The sequence below is a fragment of the Glandiceps talaboti genome, chromosome 22 (assembly GCF_964340395.1).
Source record: "Glandiceps talaboti chromosome 22, keGlaTala1.1, whole genome shotgun sequence".
Lineage (NCBI taxonomy): Eukaryota > Metazoa > Hemichordata > Enteropneusta > Spengelidae > Glandiceps > Glandiceps talaboti.
The window spans coordinates 4,918,184-4,937,940 of record NC_135570.1 but is presented as its reverse complement, the minus strand read 5'-3'; the positions used below and the strand labels follow the sequence as shown (position 1 = coordinate 4,937,940).

Here is a 19,757-nt window from a genome sequence, read left to right as displayed (position 1 = left end):
GTGCTCAAATATAATATTGCAGTAAGGTGGAAAAACATAAGTAATACTCTATGAAACAAAAATAGTATATAAACATTTCCTGGTTTGTCGTGTAATGTAGTCGTTGTAGCTGAGGTAATACTAGGTAGTAACTTTGGTGGGAAGGGTTATCTCAACAAATTTTGTCCTAAATTTTCATCCTTAATCTTGTTAAAACTACACTGGTGCAATTTTTTTAGGAAGACTTAGTTGAGATGGTATACGAAGAACGCCGTTTCATGAATCTGTAATGTCAAGTTTTGCGGGTGAAAGGTTCCCCTATTTCGTGTATAGCCACTGGCGTCTACAATTATGGCCGGCTGGACACGCTACGTACATGCATTGGTATGGTGTAGATTGACACTACGTCTATGATCATTGGTCCACGTATATAGTGTAGCTGTTACGACACCCTCTACATACATATGCTGCTTTGTTGATTTTAATCATAGACTTTGGAGAAAGATGTCTGTGAACTTATGGATATTTATATCTAATAAGTCAATCGGTTGTCATAGTAATATAGTGATATAGCTTCTCGACTGAATATTGAGTATTACGTCGTGGCTTTATTCCCGTAGATATCACTTGGACGGGGAGCTCCGTCTTAAGCTAGCTAATCTCAACTCTATCGGACGTGACGCATTTTAACGTGTCTGTATGTACGTGTGGATGAGAGATCTCTCGAAGGTCTCTTCGTACCGTCAGAACAAAAATAATTGAATATCTTATTCTGTTGAAGAGCTTTGAACCGTGGACTGCTCTGTCCGAGTGGCATCTACAGAAATAAAGCCATAATGTAATATTCAATATTCGGTCTACAAGCTATATCACTATATTACTATGACAACCAAATTACATACTAGGTATTAGGTATACATTTCAGCTGTCGTAATGCCACGCATAGTGGAAAAATGAGAATGGACAATTTCGACAGTTCTCAGCTCTGTCGGGCGTGATGTAAAACGTGTATGTATGTGTCAAACACCAGTGAGGATATTCAGTCATATGTCTATTCAAAACACATAACATATACAAGAACCGCATGAAACTTTGATGACGATTAAGTTTTGTGAAATCAATATTCATACCGTTTATCTACAAGTTGTAGTCATATATTCAATGGGCTAGGTAAATAAACAATTCATACAAACGTGTCACATTGTCTCTAATTTGGTAATATCGATTAATATATAAATCCAGTTAAAAGAATTGCGTTTTAAAAATTTATAAGATATGATAGAAATTGGTTGGATGATACAACGCAGTGACAATGAAAGACAATTCTGATGATGTAGTGTTCAAATTAATTGCGGATATTTTAATTTCTTGCTCTGTTGAAGACATTGTTGACGTCAATCGTTAATAAAACAACACGATAATAATTTCGTTTATTTCCGCGGCTCAACGATTTTCCCAATTATGGTGTAAGTGCTGACAGGGAGGCTTCATTAATAATTAATGGTTTGAGTGACAATAAGGATCTAACAGGTGCCGGGATACTCATTATTTGCCTGTCGACATATTTTCTAAATTGAACCGCAGAAGGTCAACTTGAACCGAATCAAATTTGCATTCATGGTGGCTTGGCATATATGCAAATTAAAATGTGTTGCTTCTGTCGTGTCATCATTGATATGATTGTATGTCGTATGGTATTAACTGTCACACATTGCCATGAACTTGATATATAAGTTTTGTTAGTAAATAGATCTACAATTGTGAAGGCCAATTGAAGTTTACTACCAGTATATGTAAAATAACGTACGTGTCACTGGGTACTACAATGAAAGACATATTGCTCGTGTTCTTGACGTTCACCAGCCAACCGTCCTCTTCCATGTCTGAATATTGTTAACTTTGCCATTAATTCATCGAGGTCACAAGTTCTGCCATAAAGTAACCATGGCAACTTTTACTATCCTGCTGGTTCTACCAATAGTACTATATTAAAATTAACAAGAATTCAATAAATAATTCGACAAGAATTAACCGAATTTGCACCAAAACGTTTCAATGAATACAAACATATAATTTGAATCAATAATGAAACAAATTAATTCAGAAGAGAAGAGAAACATTACAAAATGACTTTCAAATTTTGGACATTTATACCCATAGAAGTACTTTCCACTTTTCCCCATTTCAAAAATGTGACGTACAAGCAGTTTTTACGTGACTTGACCAATGGCAATGTAGACCACATACACCCCCCCCCCCCATTACATTTACTTACCTAGGATGGCGGTAATACAGTAATGTATCTTTGGGTAAAATATTAACTACTGCTTCCTGATTGTCAAATAGCAAAGCAATCGCCTATTTTCCTTTCATAACCAGACATGTTAGTGTACAAAGGAACTAGTCACGCTTTAGTGAACATGTTTGTTGCGATACCCCCATGGGCCTACACATAGTCGAACAAAACACACAAATACACAAATACATATTTCGCTATCATTATTATTATCAGTGTTAAATGATTTCCAATATTCATTTTTAACGTCATCAGTTACTTATATTTTAACACAAATACAAGGTTTTTCAGTCCCAAATGACGTTCACACGGTACATGCAATAAATAGGTTGGTAGTACTTTACAAGTCTTCAAAAATTAATGACCATTATTATTCATGCGTGCATGTGTGTGTAATTAGTAGTTTTAGGAGGATGGTGGTCATTATAATGACTAGGGACCAGCGACTGAGTGAAAGCTCTGAATATTTTAGGGAGTTGACAGTTTTTATCAAAACAATCAACGTTTCTAGAGTTTGAGAGTGAATTTTATACCGAAGACTGGCAAATGATTTGACGTTCGTATGTTTTGAAGGAACATATTAATATCTGAATATATTTATGCGTTGATGTTGGAATTACTTCATTACGGATGTTTGAAAAGATTTAATGACCACTTATAACAGGCAGATCTGTAACATAACATTTAGTAAATTGAAACTAAATGAATTATTTGGTGATGTAATTTGGGATGCGTCGTGAAATTGTTAACGACGTCAGGATGATAGAGAAAACCGATAGAGAAATGATATTGATGCCACGACAATAGTTTGTGAAAACACTTACATAAAACATCAGTTAAACTATACTACTAAAGTGTTAATGTTGATACTTGTCTTCTATGACATTACAATTATCTTCTGGTATGGTTAGGACAGTTGATTGCATAGTAGGGATTTCTTCACGTAATTTTACATACGTATATTCAATTACGTCATCAGATCATTTATAAGTTAAACTTGATACTAAGTTTGAGTTCAGTCAATAGAGAATGATAGTTCTGTAAATAGGATATTACGAGTACCTTTTACATGTGTAGCAAAGATTGTCTCTAAATATGTATAAACTCAGCTTGTGGCCCTTTATGAAGGGGCTTAAAATTAGCAGTAGTACGTCCAGGTCACATAGACTACTAAATATTGTATCTAGACTACCAAATTAGCAGTAGTCCATGGCACATAGACTACTAAACATTGTATCTAGACTACCAAATTAGCAGTAGTCCATGGCACATAGACTACTAAACATTGTATCTAGACTACCAAATTAGCAGTAGTCCAGGTCACATAGACTACTAAACATTGTTCTAGACTACCAAATTAGCAGTAGTCCAGGTCACATAGACTACTAAATATTGTATCTAGACTACCAAATTAGCAGTAGTCCAGGACACATAGACTACTAAATATTGTATCTAGACTACCAAATTAGCAGTAGTCCAGGGCACATAGCCTACTAAGCATTGTATCTAGACTACCAAATTAGCAGTAGTCCAGGGTACATAGACTACTAAACATTGTGTCTAGACTACCAAATTAGCAGTAGTCCAGGGTACATAGACTACTAAACATTGTGTCTAGACTACCAAATTAGCAGTAGTCCAGGACACATAGACTACTAAACATTGTATCTAGACTACCAAATTAGCAGTTGTCCAGGACACATAGACTACTAAATATTGTATTTAGACTACCAAATTAGCAGTAGTCCAGGACACATAGACTACTAAACATTGTATCTAGACTAGCAAATTAGTAGTAGTCCTCGACACATAGACTACTAAACATTGTATCTAGACTACCAAATTAGCAGTAGTCCAGGTCACATAGACTACTAAACATTGTATCTAGACTACCAAATTAACAGTAGTCCAGGACACATAGACTACTAAACATTGTATCTAGACTACCAAATTAGCAGTTGTCCAGGACACATAGACTACTAAACATCGTATCTAGATAGACTAGCAAATTAGTAGTAGTCCAGGGCACATAGACTACTAAACATTGTATCTAGACTAGCAAATTAGTAGTAGTCCAGGACACATAGACTACTAAACATTGTATCTTGACTACCAAATTAGCAGTAGTCCAGGACACATAGACTACTAAACATTGTATCTAGACTAGCAAATTAGTAGTAGTCCAGGACACATAGACTACTAAACATTGTATCTAGACTACCAAATTAGTAGTAGTCCAGGACACATAGACTACTAAACATAGTATCTAGACTACCAAATTAGCAGTAGTCCAGGACACATAGACTACTAAACATTGTATCTAGACTAGCAAATTAGTAGTAGTCCAGGACACATAGACTACTAAACATAGTATCTAGACTACCAAATTAGCAGTAGTCCAGGACACATAGACTACTAAACATTGTATCTAGACTACCAAATTAGCAGTAGTCCAGGACACATAGACTACTAAACATTGTATCTAGACTACCAAATTAGTAGTAGTCCAGGACACATAGACTACTAAACATAGTATCTAGACTACCAAATTAGCAGTAGTCCAGGACACATAGACTACTAAACATTGTATCTAGACTATCAAATTAGTAGTAGTCCAGGACACATAGACTACTAAACATTGTATCTAGACTATCAAATTAGCAGTAGTCCAGGACACATAGACTACTAAACATTGTATCTAGACTACCAAATTAGTAGTAGTCCAGGACACATAGACTACTAAACATTGTATCTAGACTACCAAATTAGCAGTTGTCCAGGACAAATAGACTACCAAACACATGTAAATTATAGGTACTCCAATTCATTTGAAATATGTTTTTCCCCATCCAAAAATATTAAAACAGAGAAGACATAAAATTTCATACACCCAGTTTGGTTGTCCTAGCTTGTAGTGTAGTAAATTTAGCTAGTGCAATATGGTTTATAATGCCATAGGTGGCACCAGTCCTCCTAGATTACTTTCCATTCTTCTATCAAACAAATTGCTTCTCTCTCTCAAACTGATAATATTCCCTTTTTGAAGGGAAAAAAGTAAAACGGTTGACTTTACAAAAAATAAAAAGTGTCTTGCATTGTCGATAACTTCGAATTCAACATTCCCGATATCACACGAATTGCGTTACTTAGCACGGTGATGAAATTTACTGTTATATTTCTCAATACCATATACTAGTCTTTAGGTGCTCACTCATTCTTTGTGTTTCTTTTCTTATTTCAGATAACCTGTTTCGTTCTGACGTTTACCGGTAAAGACATTGTGGAGAGCTCCTACTCTAAAGACAAACAAGCAAATAAAGTAGTTAGGTGAGTTGTGACGTCATTACGTTATGACGTCAAGTTGTTACGTCACTAAATTGTGACTTCACTAACTTAAGACGTCGGTAAGTTTTAGGTCATTAAATTGTGATGTCACTAAGTTGTTATGTCACTAAATTGTGACGTCACGAAGTTATTTCGTCAGTAGTTATGACGTCACTTTCCAAGAAAATAGCAGCGATTATAATTTTCTAAAACTAGTCTGATACTAGTCTAGACTTTGGTCCGAACAATAGCACTATATACTTCACCGGACTAACGTCTGTTTCACAAACTTGTTATTGTATTTATAATTCGAATCCAGAGACTATAGCCACTTGGTGAATCGATCATCGGTCGTTATTTTTGCCGTACTTCACCGTCTACTATGCATTACTCATATCAGATGTTGTAACATACCTACTGCAATTAATCCAATTAATTCAAGACTATTTATACAGTAACTATCTAATTGTGATGGGACAAGGTGATAATAACACTGACTTTGTTATTTCCTCTGTTTTTGTTGCGTTGTGCGTTCTAAAATATGTCAAAGATTTCCCTGCACAACTTCATTTCCTCATACGACGTCTGAAATAATTAGTAGTATATTGTAGTTCATTTGTATTTTATTATGTCAGGCACGGATATGTATATACCAGTACCATGTTCGACGTTCTCTCTAAACCCTGACCCGGGAAGGACTGTTTTGTTTTTATACATTGCAGTGTGTATAATAACCTTACAGCGCGTACAGATAGTGTTTGCTTTAAGACTACCTAAATATGACATACTCACAATAAAAACCGACCATTTTGCAAGATTAAGTAAATTCATCACTTTCACAGCTGCAAACATTATTCCCGTACTCAAAGTTTCGAGAAACATTCTCGGTTTCACAACGCTTTTGCGTTTTGCATCGATACTCCTACCGATGAAATCGTCCACATACGTCACAGATTGACGTTTTAAAGCCCCCCCCCCCCTCCTCCCACCACCACTTGCACGAGGTCACGAAACGATAAAGTTGTGAGCATAAGAATACAACTTGAAGTACACTAACCTTTTAAACCTACATATTCAATTAGTTACGAAACTAAATTTGATTGAAACGTTGTAAATTTTTGAAAAGCTTTAAACTTAATTAGTTTGATAGAAAACACGCACTTGTGAACGACAAAAGCAACATTGTAGTCTGAACAGGGTCTTCCGATTCGAACAATGGATGTGTCTTCAAGCCTGCATCACCGAAGGCAGTCTTTGTCTCATTATTATTGTCTCAAGGCACTTGTAATTTTCATTCATGAATAAAATATGTGACAGAGAATGAACATATAACAGGATGCAGTCACACATTTTGTAATGAGAAAAACCCAGACATAGCACATTTTCTTTAGGGTGATGTATCGTAAAAATACGGTTGATATTTTGCAGCGTAAATGTCATCTATGCCCCAATAGTATAGATTTCCTACGCTCACAATAAACCTATTGATGACTAATCGTATTGTTACTGTAATATCAGCCAAAGGACATATGAACTTATTATTGGACGAGTGAATTATAAAAGAAGTCACAACCGTCAAACTTGCTTCTTTCTGTATGTATATTTTATTGTTGAACGTAAGTAGGTAGAACTGCTACAAATGGCGAACGGCAATAAAGCGATTACAGTATAATCGAAGTTTATAATGCAGTAGGAAGAAACCGTGACCATTTTCAAAAAAACAGATTTGCTGTAAACGGAAGTGTGTTATAATTCTAAGAGTTATCCCCTAATAAAGCTCTTAGCAAAATATTAAATTTTACTGAAGACACTTTTCGTTATTCCGGCTTCTGAGTAGTTGCCGCCACAAACGTCCTTGGCATCGATACCGTTCCTCTTATTCTATAGGACTTCCTTATCCCTTCCACTCCACCTTTAATATCGATATCGATTTCATTATCATCATCATCATCATCATCATCATCATCATCATCATCATCATCATCATCATCATCATCATCATCTCATCACCACCACCACCATCATCACCACCACTGCCACTGTCATCACGCATGCGTGCGCGCAACAGCAGCACCACCACCACCACCAGCTGTAGTACCTCTCCATCACACTACCAGCACCGCCACGGACACCCCCCCCCCCCCAACAACAACAATAATAAAACCACCGTCATAATCATCACACAATCACCATCACAAACAGTCACTGTATTACCCACAATCATGTACATTATATTCGTCACCACCGTCATCTTCATCTTCGTAGTTGTACTTTTGTTACCATGGCATCATCGTCCTTCCTTTATATACATATAATCATCTGTACCACATTACATGATATACCAGCATACCTCATAAACAAACATGGCATGGTATGGTATTGTATGGTATGGTATGGCATCGTATTAGATGAACAATTTATATTCATGTCTATTTATCGGAATGTACTAATTATGCATGTCTGCAAAGTCCCAATGACCAACAATAGTGGACCACTCCTAGAACAATGAAATAGAGTTTCAATTTGATGTTTCCTGGTATCTTGAAATTTCTGTGATGTAAAATCGTGAAACTACTCTCAGTCCAGAACTTAAAGTGTCTATATTTCCTAGACTGGTGTTCTCTGTAGATTGATGATATTTCACCTCTGTTATAAATTTCAGTTGTCGTCAGATACGCATGCGTATGTCCTAGTGAAGTGCTGTTTATTTGGTGACAAACGCGATGCAAGCTTAATACTCTCCTAAGTTTTGACCCCCCTCGTTGAATTTGACTTATTTGTATGACGTCAGAATTCACTTCCATCAAAAGCCTTTCCAACCTGTGACTGTACTAATTATGAATACAATCAACCTCTAGTTAATACGTACAATGTCTAATTTTTTTTCCAGAATATTCAGTGACTACATTGTTCGTTGTATGTTAGATAATATAGTACTCCAGTTACAAACTAGTGCAGCTTTAAAAAGTTCTGTTTTTATATTTTACTTTGCAGTAATCACTGTAAGGGATGCTGGGTTCAGATAACACTTATTATGATATCCTGGGCGTTTGCTTTTGTCTCCGTGAAAATGGTTGGAATAATTTTGCAAGTGTTGTACGCCTTCTTTGTTATACTCCAGGTATGTGACTTTGAACTTTGAACTACACTCATTGTGTCAACTGGTCTTAAATGATCTTTACAAATAGATTGATAATCAATCTTTCATCTGTTTTTTAAAATTCTCGCATTTGTGTCGTGTGTTCATATGTAGACCGTACAATGGCTTCACTTTAAACTTTAAACGTTCTGGACAAGGTTTGAAATTAAGAATGGCTGCAATGGGCGAATCCCACTGACGTCAGGATCAAATCTACCAACCAAAACACATCATTTAGACACGTGTGTTGTTGATAATACCAGTAACTGTACCGGGGAAATAAAAGTAAAGTGTGTGGATTAGTGCAATCTTGCTCTTTGTAGGTATTTCTGAAATTCAAAAATGGAAACAACTAAAAAAATGTATAAAAAGTTTGTTATTGTACGTACAATAACAAAGATTTTACATATTTATTAATCTTTTACAATTTATTGAGCTTTAACGAGGGCCTGACATATGTAGTTTCACATTCGGATTTTTCAAGTAGGAAACCATGATGAAGTTAATTTATGAATTCAAAATCCCAAAAAATAGCCATTTTAAGGGGACATTTCCTTATGGGCAGCTAAAGATATGGGGAGCATTTCGTTATGTTTGAAATACGTTTAAATCTATTCATATATTTAGACTTATAGTATAAGTAGCATTCTTTTATGATCCGTCTTTCCCTAATGAGTGTTTTCAGATCAGACAGAAGGTTAGAATAATCCAATCAATTTGGATAACTTTGTCATTAAGTTTCGGTGTCGGCCAACTATTCCCAGAGCGTTTGCACAAAACGTTTGACGCCATATGGAATTTAAAGCGTTCTTTTAAGAAATTACGTCTTTATTAGTCAGAGAAATATCCTAGTAAGGACACGATTGATTAGAGAGCGAAGGGCCATCATACTAATTGAGTCACCTTCAAACGCGTGATGGAAAATCTGTCAGACGACTAAATGTGTTTGAGATGGGTTTTTGGCGCGAAAATTGTATATTTATAAATTGCTACATGCATATACTGTACTTTTTTTCTTCCTCCGGTGTTAGTTTTTTTATTCCAATTTGATGAAATAAATCAGAATATTTAAACCCCATCAAAGGATAAATTTAAGAAATGACATTTAATGTCGGTCGCCCAAAACACAATAATATACGTCAGAGGTGTACAAAACAAGGCTTTTTCTCGTCAGAAGTTGACGACTGGAAACTTGACATGAATAAAAGTGAAAACAGGATGGTCGAAAATTGAAACATTTTGTCAAATTTGCCATTTTATCATCCAGCTCGGCAACAAAAACCATTCCATTACACTGTTTTCTTTTCATCAGTTGGTATGACAACAACCTTACCAACATTATATTGCTACATTTTGTTGTGGGCGAGCTACCATTATCTTAGCCCATAGTCGACAAATCATGTAAAATGTAACAATAATGTAATAGTTTTTCATAAAAGATTTTGTCAATCGAATAAAATGTGACAATCTTACTGCAGTGTTTGCAGTGCCAGGACATTGCACGGTTTCAGTTAGAATTTTTTGGCAAGCCAGACAATAAAATGTAGCAATTTTAGTAGGATATCTGACAAGCCATGCCAGACGACGTTTTCTTTCTACTGAACTGGGTTCTAGTGTATGTTAATTATAAATCATGGACCGTGACACACATCGTAGAGCGAATCAAAAGACCAAAGACCAAAAAAGAAAACACTTTGAAAAATATGTAAATTTTACAAGAATCTCCCTAGAAGTAATACGAAAAATATAGTATCCTTAGACTAGCGTTGGTTAAATCGGAATGATTAGGTTGACTTTTGAAGAAACAAAAAACTATAGCTAATCTAACAGAAAGAGCGGGAAAATGAAATCCCTCGTCACAATAAAAGTTGTGTATGGAAACAGTCTGGATACATCGCTCTAGTGTTATAGGAGTGTGTCGAAAAGTGTGCTTATAAGCTGGCCTGTCTAGAGATGAACAAGTTATTACTAAACACAATACATAACAAGTCATTAAGTCACCACTTCTGCCCTGGCTAGAAATGGCGGGAAAGTGACATATTGTGAAGAAAGGACAACATCTGTCTTTGGTTGTCTAACAGCTTCATCTTACCACAGGGCTAATTCAATTGGTTGTTATTTCTTGCCTGACTTGTTAGTATCGGTTTTTCAATCAGAGTCTCAGCTAAAGCAATTTATTTAAATTAACAGTAAAAATTACGGCGCCCAAAAGATAATGTCATCGTTTGCCTATAATTAAACCGGGCCTGAGCTTAATGATACCCGGGCAATATGTCCTGATGAATACACATCAAAGTCCTAGATATTTTATATGGCTGTCTTTCCCTTGATAACGCGATCTTTATGTTTCCTCTTTTCGACAGCACATAAATTGTCGTCTGCCAACATGTTTTGCATCTCAGTAAATGAGAGAATCACATGGAATGTATATTCGCAAATGAAAATAAAACGGGACGTTTTTTGAATCAATCTAGTCTTCAACAACACCACTTGGAAATCAAGATTACTTATGTTTTAATAATTTTTTTTTTTTAAAAGTGCGTATTTTTACAGGGCTGTCGGTGATCATGTTTTCCACGCTCATATATCTTCGTAAAGAAAGCGTAAAAGTCAAACAACCATATCTGATCGTTAGCGGATTCAATAAAGCAACGATGCTACTTTATTGAGATGAACCTTGTTTCTTCATCAAAATGCAGTCAAAAAACAGAGATAAAAGCTCTCCAATACATATGAGATTTAATGTCTTCCATAACGTGAAGGAGCGGAAACAGTTCTTTTGTAGCTGATAATATCGTTTTAAGACCGCCTCAGCAACAGTCTTTGAAATGAGGAAGTTACATTCTTTATCGCATTTTCATGTTTATGAAATGTGGATTGGTACCTGCACGGCCATTCAGTCCCCCGGTACGCTTTGATAGAATTCCACTAAAAGCCTTTATCAGTTAAGATAGGGTTCGCCTTCTCTCAGGGACATGAGAGTATTTCTCAATTTTATTAGAAAGGTTAATTATTAAAGATAACACAGTCAGTGTGTGAATATACAACGCCAATAAGTTGAGTCTTTCTCAGTTGATGTTGCCGCTGTGACAGCAATGTCAAATTGTAATGAATTAAGGGCATAACTGCTTTTACTGCTTGTCAGTAACTTACAAATGGAGATGATATTGCGAAAAAGGAAATGTGTTAAGCATCAGGAAATTTGACCTAAACCAAGTAGTCTAACTAAACCACACAATGAAGATCAACCATTTTTGTAAGGGGGAGTAAGCGCAATTAATTTTGAAAATTCTAGGATTTGTTTTTGGGTGGGGATTTAAAAGTTTATACGAAACAATACTCAGTCTTCACTAAATGTAAAGAAGACGAATTCATTGAAATAAGCTGCAACGTGGTGTGTGGAAATAAAAGGAAAACACACAAATGGACAATATGCTTGGAGTCATTATTGAATACTCAACTATGCAAGCTAATTACAGGAATGGGTGTCATCAAATAAAACATAAGTTGACTCAGATGACATTTGTGTTTTGATGTCTTTTCACAACTCTTCAGTGTTATTTTTATGGACTAATCAAACTGGAGGTGGTTTAAAGTCATTCGTTTTGTGTCCTTGATAGAATATACAGATTAAAACTAACAAAACACACAGGTTAAAACCGTCACAGGCAATATGCTGTCGTGTGAAAACGTGCTTGATTCTTTGAAAAGTCGAATTACTGACACTTTCTACAGCGACAAGTCTTTCTAAATGATGGTCGTAAACAAACTGAAGAGTTATTTAGCTAGGTCGAGAAGCATGTGTAATATAATATTCAAACTCCAATACAAAGTACATTCCCTCCCACCAAAAATACTCCCGCAATTTTTTTCTGTAACTTTTTTGGCACTTCTTCCCTATTTGCTCTTTACTAGAATAATATAAATTATACAAATTCAATGAATAATCTCAACATTTCAAATGTACACGTTTTGCCGATTTGTTCTTTAAAATGTCTCGTTTCCATGACAAATTTGCCGAGTCACACCATTCTGGTTAAGCGGTTGATCTTCAAATGACTATTTCATTGACGATTCGTAGTCTACAGGGCTCATTTACGTACTGCAACATTTTAATGAAATTTCAAACTGATATATCTACCCGTGCACATGAGTTCTGGATATAATTTTTTATTTGATTTTTTAAAAATAATTTTCATGAAGAAAACGAAGGGCTATACTCGTATGATGAATACTGTCACTTAAGTTGCAGAAAATGGACAAATTGCTGTAAAAACACATAACATTCGATCACGTGATACGTTTCGGTATTTTCTATAATTTTAATCTGTGAATTAAATGAGTCGTGATGTCACATTTTATCAAATGCATGTACTGTCCTATCCATACTACAATAATTCGTGAAGGGGGCACTAACTATTTTCATGATGTGGGAGGGGGTGATATTTTGCTGTCACAGTGCATTGAAAGTTGCTCGTGGTGTTCGCTGTTCTGCTTACTAAAGCATACTCAGCTATGCCACTTGTTATTACCAACACTCAAACCTTCTACTAGTATTTAGGCATAGCATAAATTTATGACGTAACTGAGTCTGCACTAAAATGTCACTGACAAATTTTTGAGTTTTGGTAATAACGCCAGAAGCCGATTTCAGTGCCTTTGAAGGTATGCATCGACACGTAGGCCAATTCAATCGTTGCAATTGTTTTATGCAAGTATTTAAGTGTTAGCAAGCTGAATACAAAGAACAGATAAATGCACTTTGTTATACTTTACTTTAAAGACCTACATGACACTACATATCAAACACATAATAGCTTCATTAAAACGTGTATGTCAGAGCATTTAGAAGCCGCGGCAATATATATCAATAAACACAGTAAATTTCAATAAATAAAGAACATGCCTCGTGTTTAATGAGGATGAACACGATGTAAACATAAATTATTGAAAGTTAACAAAAAAGGATTGACTACTACAATGATAAAATATAGTGTGTTATATACAGGTTAGGAGAAGCAAAGCCCAATGTAAACTTTAAACAGAGAGTAAGCCTTTACAGTGTATCACTTGACATTATATTGTGGCTTGCACTACATCCTCAGTTATCATTATTTTACACCGTACGAAAAACATTAAAGGGGAAACGCCACTCCAGGAAATAAAGGTATTTACATAAACTTTGTTCTCTATGGAGTCATGTCATCATTTGACCTCACATAAGTTTCGCTCGATTGCCAATAAACACCAACTTGAAACTCTTGTTCATTGGCTTGTTTTGTTTTAATACACTGTTGGCCTCACGGGACTTAGCAGACATGAATGTGCAATAGATGAACAATGAATATTCATGAGTCCTAAGTGCTTAGTACCTTCAGCTAGTCACGAATATGCACTGTTCATCTGATACATATTCATGTCCGCTAAGAGCTGTGAATGTAAGAGTGACCATTGCTAGAGTAAACCATAGACCCTCTACCAACGGTATATGAGTAAACCTGGTGAAAGGTTTCAGCTTGATGTTTCCTGGCAATCTAGAAAAATGTATATGGTGTGAAATCATGAATGAGTCTCTAGAACCCAAAGTTTCTGGTGATACCTCTTTCTTGGAGTTGCATTCCCCTTTAACAAACGCCACTCCGACCCTTTTTGTTTGTGTCGGGGTAGGTTATGTTATTGCTGTACATCCTCAGTACTGGTTGAGTTATTTACACCACTATGACATGAAAATCTTTTAAATAATCGTTATGTTCTTCTTTGTCTGCAGGGGTCTTTTTTCTTTGTTTTCTTTTGCGTGTTAAATGGAGAGGTGGCCACGGCTCTTCGAGAACGCCGAGCTCGTTTAGGACTCGCCGTGTCATCCCCGTCTTTCTCTACAAAGTACAGCGTTTACAAACGCACTCCAACATCACCTTCTTCCAAAAGGAATCGAGATCCCCCTGCTGCTGTGGAGGCAGGCCATGCCAGTGGTAGCTTGGCTTCTGGTAGTGGAGGTAGCGGCAGCGTTTCAGGCGGTGGTGGTGGTAGTGGTGGTGGAATTAACAACAGTACTAATCATTTCGTGAGTATCCGTTCATCTTTCTATTTGTAGGTCGTAAATTTACTTGGATATTTATAGAATTATACATTCCACTAATAACCCTTTCTACTGTTTTGGTGCTAATTTTACAGGAAATTCAACAACAAGTTAATCCTCCCATCATATATTTCTGAACAACTTAAAAAAGTCTATTCTAAGCATTCTCAGAAAGTTGCTTTATTGAAGAAAGAAAAGGGACATATAAATAGTAATAGTATGACGTGTTCTACTTTTCTTATTACTGTCTTATGTTTGACTGCATTTGACTTTTGATGATTGAAGGCTGGGGTGGTTGCTTGCCTAGTAAATAGTAAAATGAGATATGTTTATTTTTGGTTTTAAACGGTTGTTGGATTTTTCACTAGTCACACTGACTCCAAACTTTTTTTGTGTTTCGGCCTGGTTTACCTTTTCTTTGAATACTTGAGAAGTGCATAAATTGGTACATTTTAGGTGATAATTGTTACTAGTGTAAGATGAAAATCAATAGCATTTTTTTGTTCATCCGTCATATTTTTCTATTGATAACCAATTATAGTTCAAAGTTGGTGTCCAATGCCCAAACAATTAACATTCACACTGCAGCACACCGTTCACAAATAATCTGCCACGTTAGCTGATATATAAGAAACGTTTGACGTCTAAGGTTAATGCAAAATGTTAAACTAAAAATGTGCTTTAATATTTACATTATATAATACTTTGTTCAAGAAAACGCTAACCTTTTCTCAGTTACACTCAAGAAAAAAATCCGGGGGTCACCTTGCAAAGTTTTGAATAGACACAAAAATGATTTTATGATGCGTTTCACTTAGTTGGAGGAAAGAAATAATGAATTATCAAACAAAAGATGGCGGTGATTGAGTATGAAGTGGCAATGATCTTTTACGTATTTTCCAATCCGGTGCTGTATTCGACGTCAAATTTGCCGATTAATTCCTTTTATGAAAGTTTTTGGAGAAAAAGAGTTGGCCGAGACATATTGTAGATTTGATAACAAGATGATGGTGAACCCCCAAATTCAAGTCGAAACAAGCTGTCAAATAGCAAAGTTTGAAGAAATTAAAAACAAAATTATCATGGTAATTTCTTTCTATTGGCCCGTGTGTTGCACATTTTCCTTTTATTTAGAAAATACATTAAAGAATTTTTTTTAAACATATCAAAGAATTCAAACAAAATGACGACTTGTGAGTAAAAATGCAAGGTGAAGCATAATCCAAATTATCCCAGAAAGATAAAACAAAAACTGTAGAACTGTAAGGAGTATTTTTCCTTGTACATTCCAGCAAATGAAATTCTTCAAACTATTATCAATCTAAACCATACATAATATCCTGCTATTCTCTTTCCTGTACTGGTGATACCACGTTCTATTTTATATAGTCACGGCTTATAATTTGTATTCACTCCCATCCACCTCAAAATATTGTGCAAATGGTTTTGATAAAATTCATCTCACGACTTAAATTAATTCGAGATTCTCTTTATCCAAGAAAAGATAAGAGAAAGTGTGTGTGTGGTTTAACCTCTCCTACGAATTAGAATTACTCTCGCCTCAATCTTATCCTGAGAGATAAGCCTACAAATCATCATGCAAACGTTAAGAAGTGCATAATCATGCCAGAGGTGTAAACTTTCAATGCACCAACGTTGTTACAGTAGCGTTATCAGAAGTATTTCTAAATAATTTACATTCAATACTTTTGCTGTCAAACTTGATAAGCGTGAACAGATCCTTAACACAGAAGCTCTGAATGAAATTGATGGCGACGGAAAGCAAACATGCGGAGGTCCAAGGAAAAGCTGATATTGGAATGGGGCCGTGGGACACGGCATATCATTCACTGTGCCATTATATGTCCCGTGAGAACGCAGCAAAATAATGGCTCAGTATTAGTTTGCTTGACGTTTTCCATCTCTGAAAATAACACTATTTGATAGCAACGCTAGTTATTTGTGAAGAGTGATGCGAAGGGTTAATACGCTTGAGTCAGACTGTTTGTAATTGTCGAAGAAGCTGAACTCTCTCAAAACCTGACATATTTTCGGACGAACTCTTCAAGTTAAGATGACACACTGTCTGTTCAGATAATAAGAAGCTCGATATACGCCAGTTTGGTCGTTCAACTATCTATACATCGACAAGGCATGTATTGTCCAATGTGTCAGCTATAGCGTCGGGATTAATGACTCCAGGTAGCGGCTTTCATAACCCATAGTGTTCTTTTCCCACTCACTGACGTCAGGATTGATTCTTTACGAAATAGAAAGCTTATAAAAGAAATGTCTCTATCTGCTAGTTTAAAAATTTGAGACACGTACTCGTGATTTTAACCGAGCCACTGGTGCTTCTACTGCGGGACTTAAACCCTATCAGTTATAAATAATGCCGGTCCTTATCTTAGCTCTACTTGCTTAGTTTCTCAGCACCCAAACACTTAAATATAAAATGTGAAGCTAAGGTTTTAAAGGAGATACATTGTATATTTAATGCCATTCTATAAACAACATATTTGACGTCTTAACACACTATACTCCTCGGAAATAACAATTTTAAACTTTTACTGTACTGTTTTTAAGAAAATTCCAACCCATTCTCAGTTAGTAATCAAGAACAAATGGCGCATACATTTTTAAAAAATAGAAAGTAAATCAAAATGAACACATTTTGGAATCCAATATGGCCGTCGAATACCGAGTTAACTCTATGGGAAAACATAAGATTATCAATTTGCTTGAAATAAGACGGCGAACTCCAAATTCCTTTTTATTATTTCAAAAGGACCATGATCAAACTTCATGTGGCAAACTTTGGAGAAATGTTAAGGATTGTGATTTTCAGTCTGACTGAAATTGGGCCCAATGGTGTATCCTACTTTTTTCAATATCTCATTCTTGTAAATTATATTTCTCATTATTTTTCAGTTTCTCTCTCCAATTAGATTATATTATATAATTTCTCGTCACCGTTTGCAACTGTACTCTGAATTTTCTGTGTGTCTTTGTGTGTATATGTGTGTGTGTGTGTGTGTGTGTGTGTGTGTGTGTGCATGCTTAGGTTGGAGTGGGGCGGAGTGGAGTAGAGTGGGATGGGATGGGGTGGAGTGGGGTGGGGTTGAATGTTGAACTTCAAGACCTATTGCGTCAGAATTATGAAGGATGTTAGAAATTGTTCAAAACACGATAACCTGGCTATGGACCATAAGTATACGGTTTTGGTGACACTTGATTTTAAAATCAGATACTCTGAGTGGACAGCTTTATATTCAATATGAGCTTAAAGGTGGCTCAATGAAAAATTATTCAGAGCAACGACTTCATCCGATACAATATATGCAAATTTCTCCAAAGTGTGAGTTTTTGAGTGATAAATTGCTCCTTTTTTCATCAACAGGAGATGAGAAACCGGTCGGCAGCTGCAAGGTCTGACTTAGCATCCGTAGAGTTCAGCGAAGAATTGGTAACAAGTGTTTGACGAGTCAAAATCATGACAAAATCCACTGCTCATGCGCAGTAAACAGACTCATTACTTTGCTACTTCAAGGCAGCGAAAGTTTATACAATGGATTAAATTTGTATTTCAAGAAATAAATTTTATTAAATATGAATTATTGTTCAAATCAACTCCCGGACAACGACTGTGACGTCACTATCTGGATCTACTAGTGCATGCGCAGTAAACCTAGAGTTGAGACTTCATCAAGATTTGTAGCAATTGTCATCGATACCTTGTGCAATATAGTGGTACAAATCTTTATCGATTCGTAGACACGTACCCATGACCAGATATCACGTATTTTGCTTCAAAACATTTTTATTCTGTCAAAAAAAAAGTCGCCACAAAAAATGTCACGTGGCATTGTAAAGGATTGGTATGGTACATTTTAATATTTGTGAAGATTGACGTAGGCAAAGTAATGACGAATATGTTTAAAAATTCATGTATATATGCAAGTTACATTGTCACTTAGAAGATATCTCTATAGTACATTGTATACTTCTCTAAATTATAGACACAATAGAAGCCAGTTAACCTGAAATAGCCTAACGTCGACTGACTTGATAGAAATCTTACTAACATTGCTACATTTCATAGTCTGGCTAGACAAAGAATCTCAACATTGCTACAGTTTATTTGCGAGAACTACCTTTGGATTAGACACGCCTAAAATTAAAATGTTACAACTATGATTACATTGTCGTCGAGCCCGCCCAGACGATAAAATGTAACAATGCTAGTAATTATTTTGTCGACGTTCTGGTTCACGAGGTAAAATAATAACACTTGTTTCTGTGATCGCGCAAGTCCACCCACCGCGAGATATTGACAAGGCATGTTTGTAACAGAACACACAACCCCCGGGACACAACCGTACGGCAACGTGAACTGTCAACCGGCCGTTTTCATGTAAACTGACTTTTATTATAACACATCTGGTTAGCAGGGACAGTAATGCAAACATTCTGGATTGGTGTTTTTTCTCTATGCATTTTTTTTAGTTTTTAAAATATTAGAATGAACATACAGATTTTGACTCGACCTAGTGCTTATTTGTAAATAAAGAAATATTTCCCTTGTATCTTGCATCATAGTAGTGTTATTTGAATGACAAGAAGAGTATGAAGAATGAAACACCAGACATATACTGTATCCGCACCCCAGAAGGGGTGCAAAGTTGTGAGGCGGAGGGGGGGGGGTGTGGTGGCTAGCGAGGAGAGAAAATCTTTAACCCTTGAATGTTGCATTGTTTTTGCCGAAATGGGGTCCCGCGGAAGGGTTTCAACCCGCTCATGCAGAATATCGATTTGCTACATTTTATCGTCTGGTACAACAAAAATGTTACTAGTAATGTTGGGAAGATTCTTCTTGAGCCAGTCAATAAAATGTAGCACTGTGGGTAATATTTTTTCAAGCAAGGCAACGTTTTGTTTCAGGT

At 35.9% G+C, this 19,757-nt stretch overlaps 1 protein-coding gene across 2 annotated transcripts in view; it reads left to right on the top strand.

The window, feature by feature from the left end:
- The window catches only part of LOC144452104 (adhesion G protein-coupled receptor L2-like), a 111,807-nt gene extending 92,415 nt beyond the window's left edge, over nucleotides 1–19,392 (top strand). For both annotated transcript variants that reach the window (XM_078143117.1, XM_078143116.1), the window contains 4 exons: nucleotides 5,517–5,602; nucleotides 8,594–8,720; nucleotides 14,506–14,799; nucleotides 18,215–19,392. In XM_078143117.1, coding sequence (XP_077999243.1) covers nucleotides 5,517–5,602; nucleotides 8,594–8,720; nucleotides 14,506–14,799; nucleotides 18,215–18,295 — 588 coding nt within the window. In that variant the 3' untranslated portion in view covers nucleotides 18,296–19,392. The remainder of the gene's footprint in view (nucleotides 1–5,516; nucleotides 5,603–8,593; nucleotides 8,721–14,505; nucleotides 14,800–18,214) is intronic.
- Nucleotides 19,393–19,757: the final 365 nt, after the last annotated feature.